The following is a 16,465-nucleotide window of genomic DNA, read 5'->3' as shown; positions in this document are numbered from 1 at the left end:
ACCTGGGACCTGGGAACACCTGCCCACGGTCCCTGGAGCCACTCTGCAGTTTCCGCCTCTTGTCATCATCAACATCTGGTGGACACTGGCCTCCTCTGGGGCTCCGTCTGCACCTCTGGGCTGGGGAAGACCCCTTTCCTGCTGACCTGGCCCCCAAATCATGAGCCTGGGAGGAAGTGGGCCTTGATGACCAGTCAGCGGAGGCAAGAGGCGGCCAGGCGAGGGTCCAGTGAACTGTGTCACGGCCCTGGCATCTGTGGTCCCACCCACGGCCACTCCTGACTCTCCAGGAAATGTCATCCAGGCAGCTGTAGGGTGGAAGGGGACTGGCAGGAGCCAATGACTCCCCCAAGCTCCTTGCATGAATGCTCCCTCCCAGCACACTCGCAGCCATGCCCAGGGACCACCCCGCCAGCCCCTGAGCATCCGCCGACATGGGGGAGCCTCCACTGACTCAGGACCAGTGCCGCAGAAAGCAGGTGCCCTTCTGCCTTCCTGAGAGCCTGTCTGTCTCGCGGCACCTGGGCAGCTCAAACAGAACACCCCTCGGACTAAACCCTTGGAGACAACTTTGCTGAAGGAGGATGGAAGCTCCCCCTGAAGGCATTAGTTGAGACCCTAGGAGACCATCTCTTGGGGCAAAGAGGCAACTCTTTTTTTTTAAACTTTTTATTTTGTATTGGCATATAGTCAATTAACAATGTTGTGACATTGTTGTGACATTTCCAGTGTACAGGGAGGGGACTCAAACACGCATACACATGTATCCTTTCTCCCCCAACCCCCTCCCATCCAGGCTGCCACACAATGTCAAGCAGAGTTTCCTGTGCTATACACTAAGTCCTTGTTGGTTATCCACTTTAAATACGGCAGTGTGTGCACGTCCATCTCAAACTCCCTATCAAAGGGGCAACTCTTAGCCCAGAGGTCTTCCCCTGACTGTATTCGTTTGCTCTGGCTGCTATAACGAAGCTCCCCAGACTGGGCCACTTCAACGACAAAAATGTATTTTCTCTAGTTCTGGAGGTTGGAAGTCCAAGATCAAGGTGTGAGCAAGATTGCTTTCTTCCAAGGCCTCTCGGGCTTTGCAGATGGCCATCTCCTCACTATATACCGCACGCGGCCTCTCCTGTGAGTGTCTGTGCCCTAATCTCTTCTTATAAACACATCAGTCATAGCCGATTAGGGCCACCTCATGACCTCATTTAAACTTAATTACCTCTGTAAAGACCCTGTCTCCAAGTGCAGTCATATTCTGGGGTCCCGGGGGTGAGGACTTCCACGTATGAATAGGGGAGGGGGGAACCCCGAGTTAATACAGCCCACGATGCTGAGAGAGGTCACAGACCACCAGGTGGGGCTGAACCAGCCAGCCAGCCAGAAATCGAGGTGCCGCTGGAACCTTTCCTGAGGGGCTGCACCTGCTGCAGAGGAAGGTACAGAAATCTCAGCGTTTTCACACTGTTAGCCTCACTGTGACCTTGTGTCATAGACATTATTTGTTTTAATTGGAGTATAATTGCGTTACAATGTTATGTTGGCTCCTGCCGTATAATGAAGTGAATCAGCTGTATATATACACACATCCCCTCCTTCTTGAACCTTCCTCCCACCCGCCCCTCTAGGTCGCCATGGCTGAGCCCCCTGTGGTCCATAGCAGCTTCCCACTAGCCACCTGTTTTACACATGGCAGTGTCTATGGTAAATCCTAATCTCTTTATTCGTCCCACCCAGCTTTCCCCATCCCAAATCCACACGTCTAGTCTCTGCATCTGTCTCTCTATTCATGCCCTGCAAAAAGGTTCATCGGTACCGTTTTTCAGATTCCACATATGTGCGTTAATGTATATTTGTTTTTCTCTTTCTGACTTACTTCAGTCTGTGTGACAGTCTGAGGTCCATCTATGTCTCTATAAATGACCCAATTTCATCCCTTTTTATGGCTGAGTAGTATGCCATTATATATATGTACTACATTTTCTTTATCCATTTGTCTGTCAATGGGCATTTAGGTTGTTCTATGACTTGGCTGTTGTGAATAGTGCTATAATGAACATTGGGGTGCATGTGTCTCTTTGAATCACGGATTTCTCAGGGTGTATGTCCAGGAGTGAGACTCCGCCCTCACCATCAGCTGACGTGTTCTGGCATGGATGCACTCCCCGTGTCGGGCAGGGGGTGGTACTAGCGTCCTTGGGACCAGACTTCTGGCCCTTTGGAGTGATCCCTGCCCTACCTCTAACTTCCCATGTCTTTCCTCAGTTGGTTGGACATTTTGGTCGGTCTCTGAATCCTCCATCAGCAGAGGGGACACAGAATGGTATGAAGTCACCAAGTTTTAGTCTTGGTACCATGCCCTGTCCCTGAGACAGTGAGATTACGTGGTCATTTTCGCCTTGGGGGTGATGAACAATAGGATGAAGATCCAAAGTCAGTGGCCCTTCACCAAACTTGAGACGGCTGCAGGAGGCACCCACCTCATCCTAGAATGTAGGACCATGGCTGCTTAGAATCAAAAGGATCCAAAAAGTCACCCGATTCAACCTTCCTTCCCTCCCACCACCACCACACACTTGTTATTCAGGAATGCTCTTCCCAGCTAACTGCCTGCTCACTCCTTCACTGATAAAGCTCTCACTTCTAGAAAGTTCTCCCTTGCTGAACTGAAATCTGTCTCTCTGAGGCTTCCATCTGATGGCTCCTGTTCTGAGCTCTGAACCTTTCCAAATCAGCTTAATCCTTGCTCCACTCACTCAGTCATCCTCCAGCCAGCATTGGCAGAGCTCTGCACCAGTAGGTGGAGAAAAGCAAACATCACTCAGCAGTCGTGATGCGCAAGCTTTCCACCTGGATCACCTCATTTAATGTTCACACCAAGCTCTATTGGGTGGCTACTATTGTCCCCATTTCACAATGATGCAACTGAGGTTCAGAGAGGTTAGGTAACTTGCAAATAGTCACACAGCAAAAAATAATGCCAGCATTAACCTGGAGATTGCCTGGCACCAGAGTCTGTCCTTCCTGCCAAAGTTCTTTAGCATTAGCCAGCTTCTCAAGGACTAGGGATGAGGGATGGTGATGGGTGTATTTGCTGAGCAGAAAAGGCAAGAGGACCACTATGGACAAAGAGAAGAGCTTAGGCAAAATCTCATAACAATCTTTAAAATACCTGATTCTGTGTTTGCTCCTTGAGTTGCAAGAAAGTGAACAGGGAAGAAATCTCTATAAGGACAACAAAATCTTTCTAAATCTTAACGTTTGGGTAGATTTTTCCTTAATGGGACTATTGGTTTTTCTTTAAGATAGACACAAAAATAGTGAATGGGAAAACATTAAGGCACTCGCTCAAAAAATTAAATATGGAATTAACCTACCGGTAGAATTACCTATGTTCCAGCAATTCCACTTCTGGAGATAACACCCAAAAGAAGGGAAAGCAGGGACTGGAACAGATATTTGTACACCCATGTTCACAGCAGCAATGACCAGACCGTGGAAGCAACCCATCAACAGACAAATGGATAAACAAAGTGTGGTCTATACATAAAATAGGATATTATTCAGCCTTTAAAAGAAAGGAAATTCTGATACAGGCTTCAATATGGATGAACTTTAAGGACCTTCTGCTAAAGGAAAGAAACCAATCACAAAAAGACATATACTGTATGATTCCACTTATGTAAGGTGCCTAGGGTGATCAAATCTGTAGAGACAAAAAAAAAAAAGGATTTGCTGGGGACTGAGGAGGGGAAATTGGAAAGAAGTGTTTAATGGATACAGAGTTTCAGTTTTGCAAGATGAAAAAAGTCCTGGAGGCAGATGGTGGTGATTGTTCCACAACAATGCAAATGGATTTAGTGCCACATCAGTTCAGTTCAGTCACTCAGTCGTGGCCGACTCTTTGCCACCCCATGAATGGCAGCACACCAGGCCTCCCTGTCCATCACCAACTCCCGGAGTTTACTCAAACTCATGTCCACTGAGTCAGTGATGCCATCCAGCCATCTCATCCTCTGTCGTCCCCTTCTCCTCCTGCCTCCAATCCCTACCACCAACAGGGTCTTTTCCAATGAGTCAACTCCTCACATGAGGTGGCCAAAGTATTGGAGTTTCAGCTTCAGCATCCAATGAACACCCAGGACTGATCTCCTTTAGGATGGACTGGTTGGATCTCCTAGCAGTCCAAGGGGCTTTCAAGAGTTCTCCAACACCACCGTTCAAAAGCATCAATTTTTCGGCACTCAGCTTTCTTCACAGTCCAACTCTCACATCCATACATGACCACTGGAAAAACCATAGCCTTGATTAGACGGACCTTTGGTGGCAAAGTAATGTCTCTGCCTTTTAATATGCTGTCTAGGTTGGTCATAACTTTCCTTCCAAGGAGTAAGCATCTTTTAATTTCACGGCTGCAATCACCAACTGCAGTGATTTTGGAGCCCCTCCCAAAATAAAGTCTGACACTGTTTCCACTGTTTCCCCATCTATTTGCCATGAAGTGATGGGACCGGATGCCATGATCTTAGTTTTCTGAATGTTGAGCTTTAAGCCAACTTTTTCACTCTCCTCTTTCACTTTCATCAAGAGGCTTTTTAGTTCCTCTTCACTTTCTGCCATAAGGGTGGTATCATCTGCATATCTGAGGTTATTGATATTTCTCCCGGAAATCTTGATTCCAGCTTGGGCTTCTTCCAGCCCGATGTTTCTCATGATGTACTCTGCATATAAGTTAAATAAGCAGGGTGACAATATACAGCCTTGATGTACTCCTTTTCCTATTAGGAACCAGTCTGTTCTTCCATGTCCAGTTCTAACTGTTACTTCCTGACCTGCATATAGGTTTCTCAAGAGGCAGGTCACTGGTCTGGTATTCCCATCTCTTTCAGAATTTTCCACATCTGATGGACATCACCAGATGGTCAACACCAAAATCAGATTGATTACATTCTTTGCAGCCAAAGATGGAGAAGCTCTATACAGTCAGCAAAAACAAGAACAGGAGCTGACTGTGGCTCAGATCATGAACTCCTTATTGCCAAATTCAGACTTAAACTGAAGAAAGTAGAGAAAAACACTAGACCATTCAGGTGTGACCTAAATCAAATCCCTTGTCACCATACAGTGGAAGTGAGAAATAGATTTAAGGGACTAGATCTGATAGACAGAGTGCCTGATGAACTATGGACAGAGGTTCATGACATTGTACAGGAGACAGGGATCAAGACCATCCCCATGGAAAAGAAATGCAAAAGGGCAAAATGACTGTCTGAGGAGGCCTTACAAATACCTGTGAAAAGAAGAGAAGCAAAAAGCAAAGGAGAAAAGGAAAGATAGATATTCCCATTTGAATGCAGAGTTCCAAAGAATAGCCAGGAGAGATAAGAAAGCCTTCCTCAGCAATCAATGCAAAGAAATAGAGGAAAACAATAAAATGGGAAATACTAGAGATCTCTTCAAGAAAATTAGAGACACCAAGGGAACATTTCATGCAAAGATGGGTTCGATAGAGGACAGAAATGGTATGAACCTAACAGAAGAAGATATTAAGAAGAGGTGGCAAGAATACAAAGAAGAACTGTACAAAAAAGATCTTCATGACCCAGATAATCACGATGGTGTGATCACTCACCTAGAGCCAGACATCCTGGAATGGGAAATCAAGTGGGGCTTAGAAGGCATCACTAGGAACAAAGCTAGTGGAGGTGATGGGATTCCAGTTGAGCTATTTCAAATCCCAAAAGATGATGCTGTGAAAGTGCTGCATTCAATATGCCAGCAAATTTGGAAAGCTCAGCAGTGACCACAGGACTGGAAAAGGTGAGTTTTCATTCCAATCCCAAAGAAAGGCAATGCCAAAGAATGCTCAAACTACTACATGATTGCACTCATCTCACATGCTAGTAAAGTGATGCTCAAAATTCTCCAAGCCAGGCTTCAGCAATAGGTGAACCAAGAACTTCCAGATGTTCAAGTTGGTTTTAGAAAAGGCAGAGGAATGAGAGATCAAATTGCCAACATCCGCTGGATCATCGAAAAAGCAAGAGAGTTCCAGAAAAACATCTATTTCTGCTTTATTGACTATGCCAAAGCCTTTGACTGTGTGGATCACAATGAACTATGGAACTGTACACATAAAAATGGCTAAAACGGTAAATTTTAGGTTGTGTGTAATTTACCACAATAAAATTAAAATTAAAAAGTTCTAGTGGGAGTACTATAGTTCTGTTCAGTCCATGTCTTCTGCTCACACTTTAAAAATACCCCTGTAGCTGAGGCATACTTCTTGGAGCTGGAGAACCTGGGTTTGAGTCCTGATTCTGCTTGCATACACTAAACCTCAATTTCCTCATCTGTTAAATGGCAGCAATTACCTCTTTCATAGGTTGTGACCAATTAAATAAATTGATGGATAATTAAATGGTTTAAACCTGTAAAGTAGCACATCCGTGCAGGCTGGTTGTATTATCATTTACTAAGAGCTGAATACTGAGCAGCAACTACATGTCCAGAGCTTTTTGGAAAGATCCTTCGGAAATGAGAAATCAAGTCCTTCCAGCAGCTGGTGAGAAGTTCACAGTAGCAGGGAGAGAAGAGAACACTCCAGAGATCTGGGGAGAGCTGTGAACTACTGGGTCCTCACTACATGGTCTGACCAGAAGGCTTGCCTCTTCTTCTGTCCTCTGCAACCTTCTAGCTGGAGACAGCCAACCCCCAGCCATCCTTTGCCCTTAGCAGCTGGTGTGGCCAGGAGAGAAGGCACATCTGCATCCCATGCCCACCCCAGCAAGGGAGAGAGAGTCTCTCCTAGGGGAGTGGACTGAGGAAAACCAGCCTCTAGGAACTCATTGCCCTAGGAGCCTGTGGAGTCCTTGGGGAAGACGGGTTTATCCCAGAACAGCCCACAGCCCCCAGGGAGTGGGGATGCCCGGAATCGTCTCCACGACAGTGATGACAACCATGTGATTTACTGAGTGCCACTGTGTACCAAGGTTTCCCAGGTGGCACCAGTGGTAAAGAGCCCGCCTGCCAAGGTAGGAGATGTAAGAGCCGGAGGTTTGACCCCTGGGTCAGGAAGATCCCCTGAAGGTGGCCATGGCAACCCACTCCAGTATTCTTACCTGGGAGAATCCCATGGACAGAGGAGCATGTCAGGCTACAGTCCACAGGGTCGCAAAGAGCCAGACGCAACTGAAGTGAAGCATGCACTGAAGTATGCACGCATGCAGTGTACCGAGCACTGTGGGAGCTCTGTCCCCTATGCGCACATCTAACCCTACGAGTCAGATGTCTTTACTGCCTCCATTTTACACGTGAGAACAGTGGTGCCCCGGCGAAATAGCTCATGCAAGTAGCTAAGAAGCGGAGACAGGCTCGGAGCCCACAGCTGCGTGAATTCCCAGTCTGTGCTCCTACAGCCACAGAAAGCTCTGAGGCATGGCCCCAGCACCGAGGCCCTCTTCAGGCCAGGGGGCTGCCCTGGACTCCTTGGTGGCCTCCTCGCAACTCTGAATGGTGGCTGAGAACAGAGCACGTGGCTGGCAAGGTGCAGAGCGAGTGGATCCTGGGTACTGTGGTCTTGGTGTTGGTCAGGCAGCAGTCATCGGCATTGAGGCAAGACTCTCCACCAGCAAAAAGATGACACCTCCCTGAAGGTTCGGTGATGGTTAGCATTTTCAGAAGTAAATATTTTTTTTTAAAGGGTTGCACACTATTTTTTAGACAGAGTGCTATTGTACACTTAAGACTACATACAGTGTAAGTGTAACATTCATGAGCACTGGGAAACCAAAAAATTCAGGTGACTCACTTTATTGCAATGTTCGCTTCATTGCCGTGGTCTGCAACTGAACTTGATATACCTCAAAGGTCTACGTGTGTTTGCCTCCAATACATCTAACAAATATTGCATAGACTCAGCCCTTTCTGGCCATTTGCTGAGCCTATTAGCATATTCTGCTGTGCTCATGAGCATATTAAGGACACCTGTTTAATTTCCCTGGCTCCAACCTGTATTCAAGGCCAAGCATTTCTGTGTAATACCTGTTGCAAAACCACCTTTGGAAAACTGTGACCGAGAGTGTTGGGGGCCCCTTCCAGTGTCCATCTCCAGGGTTTACAAAGCAAGTCCAAGCCACTGCAGTCTGGATGCTGAAAGAGGCCTCCGCAGGTCAGGCTGGGGTTGGAACTCTGGCTCTGCAACTCTCTAGCTGTGTGTGTGCATGCGTGCTAAGTCACTTCAGTCATCGTGTCCAACTCTTTTGCCGCTCTGGACCGTAGCCCACCAGGCTCCCCTGTCCATGGGCTTCTCCAGACAAAAATACTGGAGTGAGTTTGCATGCCCTCCTCAGGGGATCTTCTGGACCCAGGGATGGAACTTGCGTTTCTTATGTCTCCTGCGTTGGCAGGCTGCTTCTTTACCACTAGGGCCACCTGTGTGCCCTGCGGCATATCCCTTGACCTCTTGGAGCCTCAGGTTCTCTCGCAGGTAAAGTGGGGCTGGCGGTTCCACCTGCTCACCTTGCTGGGAGGCCTTGGGCGGCGCCTGAGATGACCCAGGGCACGCGGGCCAACAAAGGGAGCTCCCTGAATAAGAGTCCTCTCTTGCCCCAAAGAAAACACACGCCCTCTTCTGAGCTGGCACCAGCACCCTGGGGCGGATGAGTTTGGCAGAACCTTTTCAAGGGCACAAAGGGGGTCATCGGGGGCAGCATTCGGGACCCCGAATGGGGGTGGGGTGGAGGGTCCTGGCTTTCCTCTGCTTTCCCAGCGTCCCAGGCTGCTCTGGCAGGAGCTCAGGCATTGGGAACTGTAAGGCAGGTCAGGCTGCAGCCTGATGGGTTTCCTCCCCTCGCAGCCAAGGCGGGGGCAACCAAACTGGTTTGTCAGGGGCCACCAGTAGCACCTGGATTCTCCCCCTCATGCCCACCCAAAAGGAGCAGCCCCTCTTCTCCTTTCCCAAACCCCCCCTTCCATGTGCTCCCCCTGGCCCAGCCCCAGATCCTACAGTCTGGGTGGGAGGAAGGGAGGGATCCCAGCCTGCCTGGTCCAGGCCCTGGGTCCCTTTGCCCTGATTCTGGAGCATCTAGGCTGCAATCCCACCCACGCTATCCCAAACTCCCCTCCCCACTCCCACCAGCTTTGCGCAGGTGCTGGCCTCCAGGCCCTTGGGGACCGTCTTCAGGAAGTTCCCAGCAGCCAAATGCAAATGAAGCCAGACACTCCCTGTAAATTGAAGAGCAACTTGCAAGGACAGATCTGGCCGCCTGGCAGCCGGAGACTTCTCCCAGAGACTTAATCCTTAGCTTTCTGAGTCATCAGGGGCTTCTCTTGGCAGAGAAGAGTGTTATGGGGCTTTGGCACCATCCTTCTACCAGTTGGTCAATTCGTGATGGCCCCTGGGTATGAAAGTCTGAGTTCTCTGGCTCAATCTGCCTCATAACTCTGATGGAAGTCAGGCAGCAGTCGTCGTGGAGTCAGACCCCATCGTGGAGTCAGTGGTTCTTTTCCTGAGATGGTTGGGAGTATGTGTATATGGGGAGGGAGGGAGTGCTGTATTTTTAGAAAGCTCTGGGTGGTGATGGAACCCAGGGCTCCTACTGGTCCCTGGGGCACAGGTTCAGGGGTGGAGACCCCAGAATCAGCAGCCAGCTTATTTCCTGGCACAAGAGAGAGTCCAAGGAATGCATGGGTCACTGATCTCTGTGACACAGGTGGGAAGTTATGAGGCTCAATCAGAAACAGGAGGAAAGTGCGTTGTTCTGGAGCTGCCGGAGCTGTGCCTCCACCCACACAGTTTTATCACTATCATTTCCCTGAGAAGCTGTCATATTTATTTATTTTTCTGGGTGGTTGTTTGTTGTTTAGTTGCTAAGTCATAACTACTCTTTTGTGATCCTCATGGACTGTAGCTGTCTAGGCTCCTCTGTCCATGGGATTCTCCAGGCAAAAATACTGGAGTGGGTTGCTATTTCCTTCTCCAGGGGATCTTCCCAACCCAGGGATTGAACATGAGTCTCCTGACAAATAAAATGTATCCATTTGTCAATAATTGAGAAATAAGTGCTGAAGTTACACCCCAATGATTTCCTCATCCACTACCTCACAGAGTCACCACTTCAGTTTGTAGCGAGAACCCTTGTAGCACATTTCAAATACACAGAGCACTGTTGTTGGCTGTGGGGACGTCCTCTGTGGTCCATCTCCAGTGCTTTCTCGTCCTGTATAACTGAAACTCTGTCCTTGACTCACAGCTCCGCATGTCCCACTCTGCGTCTACAAGGTCCACCTTTTTAGATTCCAACTACGAGTGAGATCATGCAGTATTTGTCATTCTCTGTCTTGCTTATTTCAATTAGCATAATGTCCTTCAGGTCCATCCTTGTTGTTGCAAATGACAGCATTTCCTTCTTTTTAAGGCTAAATAGTACTCCATTGTGTGTGTGTGTCTGTGTGTGTGTGTGTATCATAGTTTATTTAATCATTCATCCATCAACAGACCTGACAGGCACAGGCTATTTCCATACCTTGGCTCTTGTGAATAACATGGGGGTACAGCTATAGCTTCAAGATCCTGGTTTCATTTCTTTGGATGTATACTCCGAAATGGGATTGCTGGAGCCTTTTGAGAAGCCATTTTAGAGCTTTTTTCCCCTAATTGCCCAACGTCATCAAATTTCAATAACATAAGTATTCTGTATGTATGATTATATACTATATGTATATCTGCTTTATACATTATAAAGCTTACTCTTTATATTCAGTGCAAGGTTAAAGATGAGTAAATAACATCTTAAAATTAAATTGAAAATTGAAAAACTATTAACATCAAACTTAACTGTACTTTCTGAGTAACTTTTAATGTGGCTTATTTATGTACCTAATTTGTAATTGTCAAATTATATAAGCAAAGAAACAATTTATATAAATATGACAAGAGCAATGCAAACAATTCTTAAAATGTCATTCAAAACTGTTTTTTTCCTGGGAAAACAATGGACAAAATTAATTCCTTAAAATTATTTTCAGTAAATTTAACTTTCAACTTTTGCTTAACACAGCGAGGTAACCAGTTGACTTTGGCCACCTCATGCGAAGAGTTGACTCATTGGAAAAGACCCTGAAGCTGGGAGGGATTGGGGGCAGGAGGAGAAGGGGATGGCAGAGGATGAGATGGTTGGATGGCATCACCAACTCGATGGACATGGGTTTGGGTGGACTCCAGGAGTTGGTGATGGACAGGGAGGCCTGGTATGCTGTGATTCATGGGGTTGCAAAGAGTCAGACACGACTGAGCGACTGAACTGAACTGAACTGAACTGAACCAGTTGATAAGAGATGTGGGGTGGGTGGTCTAGGAGACCTCTGTGAGAACCAGGGGTCCCGCTGGCTGCTCTCGAGCTCGCCAACCCCCAATCCTCAGCATTTCCATTCCTCAGATGAGCCACGTTCTCTCCAGCCATGCAACCTTTGTGCATGCTGTTTCCCCTGCTTCCCCCTTTTCCGCCTTTTTTGCTCAGTGATTCCCTCTGACACAGCCTGTCCCCGGTCCTTCCCCACTTCCTCAGGGACCTGCTCCCTGACTTCCTTGAGAAAGTCCCTTCTTTCTACGGTCTGCCCACCCAGCACTAAGTAGCCCTGAGCAGGATTATACTGTGTGTGTTCCCCCCAGCACTTCACCACCTTCCTGGACTGTAGGTGAGTTCTTGGCCCATGGAAGGAAGGCCGCTAATGAATCCTTGTTGAAGGGATAAATGAATAGCTCCATCACTACACTTCACATGTCACAATTTGTCCATTGACTCACTAGATATGTATTGACCCTCACTGAGCATAGAGCCCTGAGCTGGGGGCTGAGAGAAAAAGAGGGGAGGGCATCTGTCCAGCTGTCTCCTCTTCCCCAGACTGGAAGCGCTCTGAGGGCAGGGGTCACAACAGACTTACATCCCACCTATGTCATATTATCGTGGTGGCCGTCCTGCTCCTTAAGGGTCCCCAGGAAAAGGCTGTGAGTCAGGCAGGCCTCTACCCCCCTCCACACCCGACCATTGGTCCTGCCACTCAAATCTGCCTTTGCTGCCCGTGCCTGCTGACCTGGCACGCTCAGGCCACATGACTCCTGTCTGGACTGGGCCGAAGTCTCCCCACAGGCCACCATGTGACCACAGTCTCCCTGGGCAGGCCCTGGGCTGCCTGGAGTACAAGTGCTGGCTTCCAACACAGCACTCGAGGCCCTCCCATCTGCCTTCCTCCCACCTCTCCACTCAACATGCTGTTTTCTGCCTCCACCGATAAGTGCCAACGACAACAAACTCAGCCTTGTTTCCCACCCGGGCCATGTGGCTCCTTGCCCCTCGGATCTTGCTCAGGCCGCACCCATGCCGTGCCTCCCCCACAATCTTTCCTGGCTCAGCCCCACTCAGCCTCTGAGATGTCGCTTATGCCTCATCTTCTCCAGGAGAACCCATATCCTCAACTGAGCATTCCCTATCACCTGATTCTGTTCCTCTTTACACATGTGTCAATATCAGCTTGTGTATCTCTCCTGTGTGAACTTTGAAGGCAAGAGATGCATCTAGTAAGACACATCATAATGTTGCTAGAACTTAGCATAATGCCTAGCAATTAATAGGCCCTCAGTAACAGCTTGACAAATTAATTGTGTATGGATAAATAGATGGATGCAAGCATGCATGGATGGAAAGATGGTTGGGTGGAGAGATGGATGAATGAATAATGAGTGAATGGATGATAGATGAATGGAGAGATGGATGAATGGATGACGAGTGAATATTCAGATGATGGATAGATGGATGGAGAGAGGGATGGATAAAAGACAAGACCTATGGAGAGATACAAAGATGTGGCCTGGAGAGTTTTCTCACAGTGCAGAAACAAACACTTCTTTTCCTGCAGCATTCATTGACTACTACCTTACAGTGGGCTCTGTATAAGGCACTGGGACACTCCATCCCATTTGATCCCCCTAACAGTCCTGTGAAGTAAACATGACTATTCCCCATTTTACATTTGAGGGAATGGTGGTCCAAGAGTCACAACTAGGAGGAGACAGAGTTGTGTCCATCATGCAGGCCCAGCACCCTCCCCTACCCTGAGACGGGGTACTGTCTTGGATCTTGGAGTTGCTGATTTGCCTTGAAAGGAAGGGAAAGCACAGTCCACTAACCTTTAATTCTGCACGGTGGAGAGGCTCCCCGCTCCCTTCCCCCAGGGGTTGCTGTTGGTCAGTCGCTCAGTTGTGTCTGACTCTGTGACCCCACGGACTGGAGCACACCCGGCTTCCCTGTCCTTCTCTATCTCTTGGAGTTTACACAAATTCATGTCCATTGAATGAGTGATGCCATCCAACCATCTCATCCTCTGTCACCCTCTTCTCCTTCTGCCCTCAATCTTTCCTAGCATCAGGGTCTTTTCCAATGAGCTAGCTCTTTATGTCAGGTGGCCAAAGTATTGGAGCTTCAGCTTCAGCAACAGTCTTTTCAATGAGTATTCAGGGTTGATTTCCTTTAGGATAGATGGATTTTACCTCCCCTGTGAGACTAAAGCCTAAATCTTAGTGACACTTCACAGCACTTTCTACTGAGGCTCAAGGTGGAGCAGTGCTCCATGTGCTATTATTTCTGTAAGCCCTGCTCTCTTAGACTCTGGGGAGAATTAAGGTTAAAACACCCATGCAGAGCCAAGACTGAGGAGCCAAAGTGAAGGCAGAATCAGCAGGTGGGGAGGGCTTGAAAAACAGCCCTATGGGCCGGGCAGAGACAGCCCCTCCTGAAGGCCCCAGGGACACTCTGGCAGGGCCCCGAAGATGGTGGTCACCAGGTGGGGGGATCTGCAAGCAGGCTGGCCCCCACCCCAGGGGCTCCCTGGTCTCTGTCTACATAGAGGGAGCTGTGGAATCCCCCTCTCTGTGCCCAAGCTCTTGCCCTGCAGAGCTGACAATGAGTCAGGGGGCAAGAGAGACATGGCTGAGTTCACGGCGCCCCTAGAGGGTGGCACCTGTTTGAGGGTCCAGGGTCCTTCTCTGTCACTTGTCCTGTCCTCTCCCTGCCAGAGATCTGTCCACAGGGCACGCACCTCACTCAGTGAGACCCTTTACTGAACCACCTCTGTCTTGAGACGCAATCACATGCTCGGGAGAGTCCTGCCCTCCTGACCACACTCTTACCCTGAGCCTCTAATGGAGTTGTGAGCCAGAGGCGTGAAAGGCGGACTTCTCTGGTGGTCCAGTGGTTAAGAATATGTACTTCCGTTGCAGGGGGCAGGAGTTCGATCCCTGGTCAGGGAACTAAGATCCTGTATGCCACACAGTGCGGCTGAAAAGTAAACAAATTAAAAAAGAGAGATATGTGAAAGGAAGAAGATGGGAGAAGATGGTTTATCCTCCAAGGAGCATTGCCCAGTGCTACCCTCAGAGCTGATCTCTACATGGTGTAAAGAATACTTGCCTAAGTCAGTGACCCAAGTGGCCAGTATAATGTCTCTGTCTCTGCAACCAACTCACACTCCATTCATATCAGAATCCCTTTGATACCCTCACTTCATTCCTGAAGGGTCTGAAGTGGAAACAGCATAAAGCACAGCTGAAATAAGCCTTTAAAACAAGAGTTAAATGTCAAAATATAGGCAAGGAGTGGGATAATCATATAAGAAAAAAATAGGATAAATGTAAGTTACTGCATAAAATTGCCCCTGAGCTTCCCAGGAGCCAAGGGAAAAGGGGAAACATGATACACTCCACGACTTTCTTGATCTAAAAAAATGGTGACATGCAACAGTTGGTAGGACATGGTCTCTGGGGTCAGCAGATATTGATCAGCCATCCCTACCACTTTGGTCCGGTTCATACTTGCTACCCGGCCCTTTTGTGCCCACAGGCTGCTCCATCACCGAGGCTGTGACAATCCTGGGGAACAAGCTCAGAGATTACCAGGGGCAGTTCAACACCACCCACCTGCTGGCCCTGTGTGACTACTTCCACAACACCTTCATCCGCCACTACAAACTCTACCAGTACGTCCTGGGCCAGGACCGGGATGTCAACCTGACTGTTGCTGATCTGGAGGTGTGCACGCCGCCCCAGCCGCTCCCACTGACCGAGGGCAAGGACTGGGAAGTCTGGAAGCACGAGCAGCAGCTGGAGGAGCTGAGAATGGCCGAGGTGCAGAAGCGGATCAACATGCTGCTGCTGAAGGGGGCCTTGCACCTGAAGCAGCAGCACCTGCTGCAGGAGACATTCTCCGAGCTGCCGGGGCGGCAGCATCAGGCTCTGAAGAGAGAAGTGAGAGGGGCCCGTGGGGCAGGGGGAGGCCTGCCTGCCCCAGCCTACGTCCCTTCCCGCCAAGAGAACCTGCGGGCGGGACCCTGGGGTTCTCGCTCCTGGGAGGGTGCAGGAGGGGACGGGTTTTGTGCACATGTTTCATGAAACATCCCTCAGATGTATAATTCATGTCCCATTTTAGTGATGAGATGGCTGAGGCTCAGAGGGTTTAACTGATTTGCCCAAGGTTCCCGAGCTGGCATGTGGTCAAGTTTACACTTGGACTGAGGCCTGCTTGACCCCGAAGTCCAAGTTCTTTCTAGCACAGATTCCACCAAAGGAGCCCCCAGTTTCCAAACCACCATAGACTCTCACAGTGCCCTGTCTGCCTGCAGAGCTGGCATTCATGGAGGCCTGGGAGTGAAGGAAGGTCCATGGAGGTTTCATCCCCTCCTTGCCCTCCGATCTTCTAACCAGGGCCTCCCATTGGCTGAACCCAGTCGGTAGTGACAGGTCAAGGGAGCCGGTTGATGCAGCTCCTAAAAGTCACCTCCTGGGGCATAGAGTAGGGTAGAGATAGATAGAGAGTAAGTCTGGGGAGCAGGGGATGCAGGGTCCCAGGACACTGAGCAAGGAGGCTGCTGGGTTGAGAAGTGGAACCTGTGGTGGGACTCTGCCTGCAGGTGGCCTCAGCTTTCCCCAGGCCCTGTTCACCAGCCACGTTCTGTTTCTTCCAGGAGCTAGAGAAACTCATCAGTGAGGCCATTCACATCCAGATCGAGGGCCTCAAGGAGCTGCTGCAGTATGAGATACAGATAACCTTTGATATTTTGGACCTGAAACTTCAGAAGAAGACTCTAAACCTCAACGCCCCCATCCCTGCCCTGGTCCCCATTGCTAGTCAGTCAGGCCAAGATGAAGCTCTTCGGTTGTCCAAAACCAACAAAAGAAAGAAAGCAAAAGCAAAGAAGTAGAAGGCCCCTGATGTCTACAGTCTGAAGACTCTGAGAAAGAACCATTTTCAATGATGAAAAGATTATGTGATGTGCTCAGCACCCTGTAGGTCAGAGATGTCTAGCGATTAAAAGAAACACACGGAAGTCCTGGCTGCAGTACTTGTTGAGTGTCTGTTTCATGTATAACTGAGTTACGTGGGTGAAGGAGGTGGGGACAGGGAAGACACAAGACTTA

The 16,465-nt window shown here is 48.9% G+C and overlaps 1 protein-coding gene across 1 annotated transcript in view; it reads left to right on the top strand.

The window, feature by feature from the left end:
• The window catches only part of C17H8orf74 (chromosome 17 C8orf74 homolog), a 28,118-nt gene extending 11,870 nt beyond the window's left edge, over positions 1-16,248 (top strand). Inside the window, exons 3-4 of the mRNA XM_065907736.1 lie at positions 14,892-15,295; positions 16,012-16,248. Of these exons, the coding sequence (XP_065763808.1) occupies positions 14,892-15,295; positions 16,012-16,248 (641 nt within the window). The remainder of the gene's footprint in view (positions 1-14,891; positions 15,296-16,011) is intronic.
• Positions 16,249-16,465: the final 217 nt, after the last annotated feature.

Source organism: Muntiacus reevesi, chromosome 17 (assembly GCF_963930625.1).
Source record: "Muntiacus reevesi chromosome 17, mMunRee1.1, whole genome shotgun sequence".
Taxonomy (NCBI): Eukaryota; Metazoa; Chordata; class Mammalia; order Artiodactyla; family Cervidae; genus Muntiacus; species Muntiacus reevesi.
This window is presented reverse-complemented; position numbering and strand designations above follow the sequence as displayed.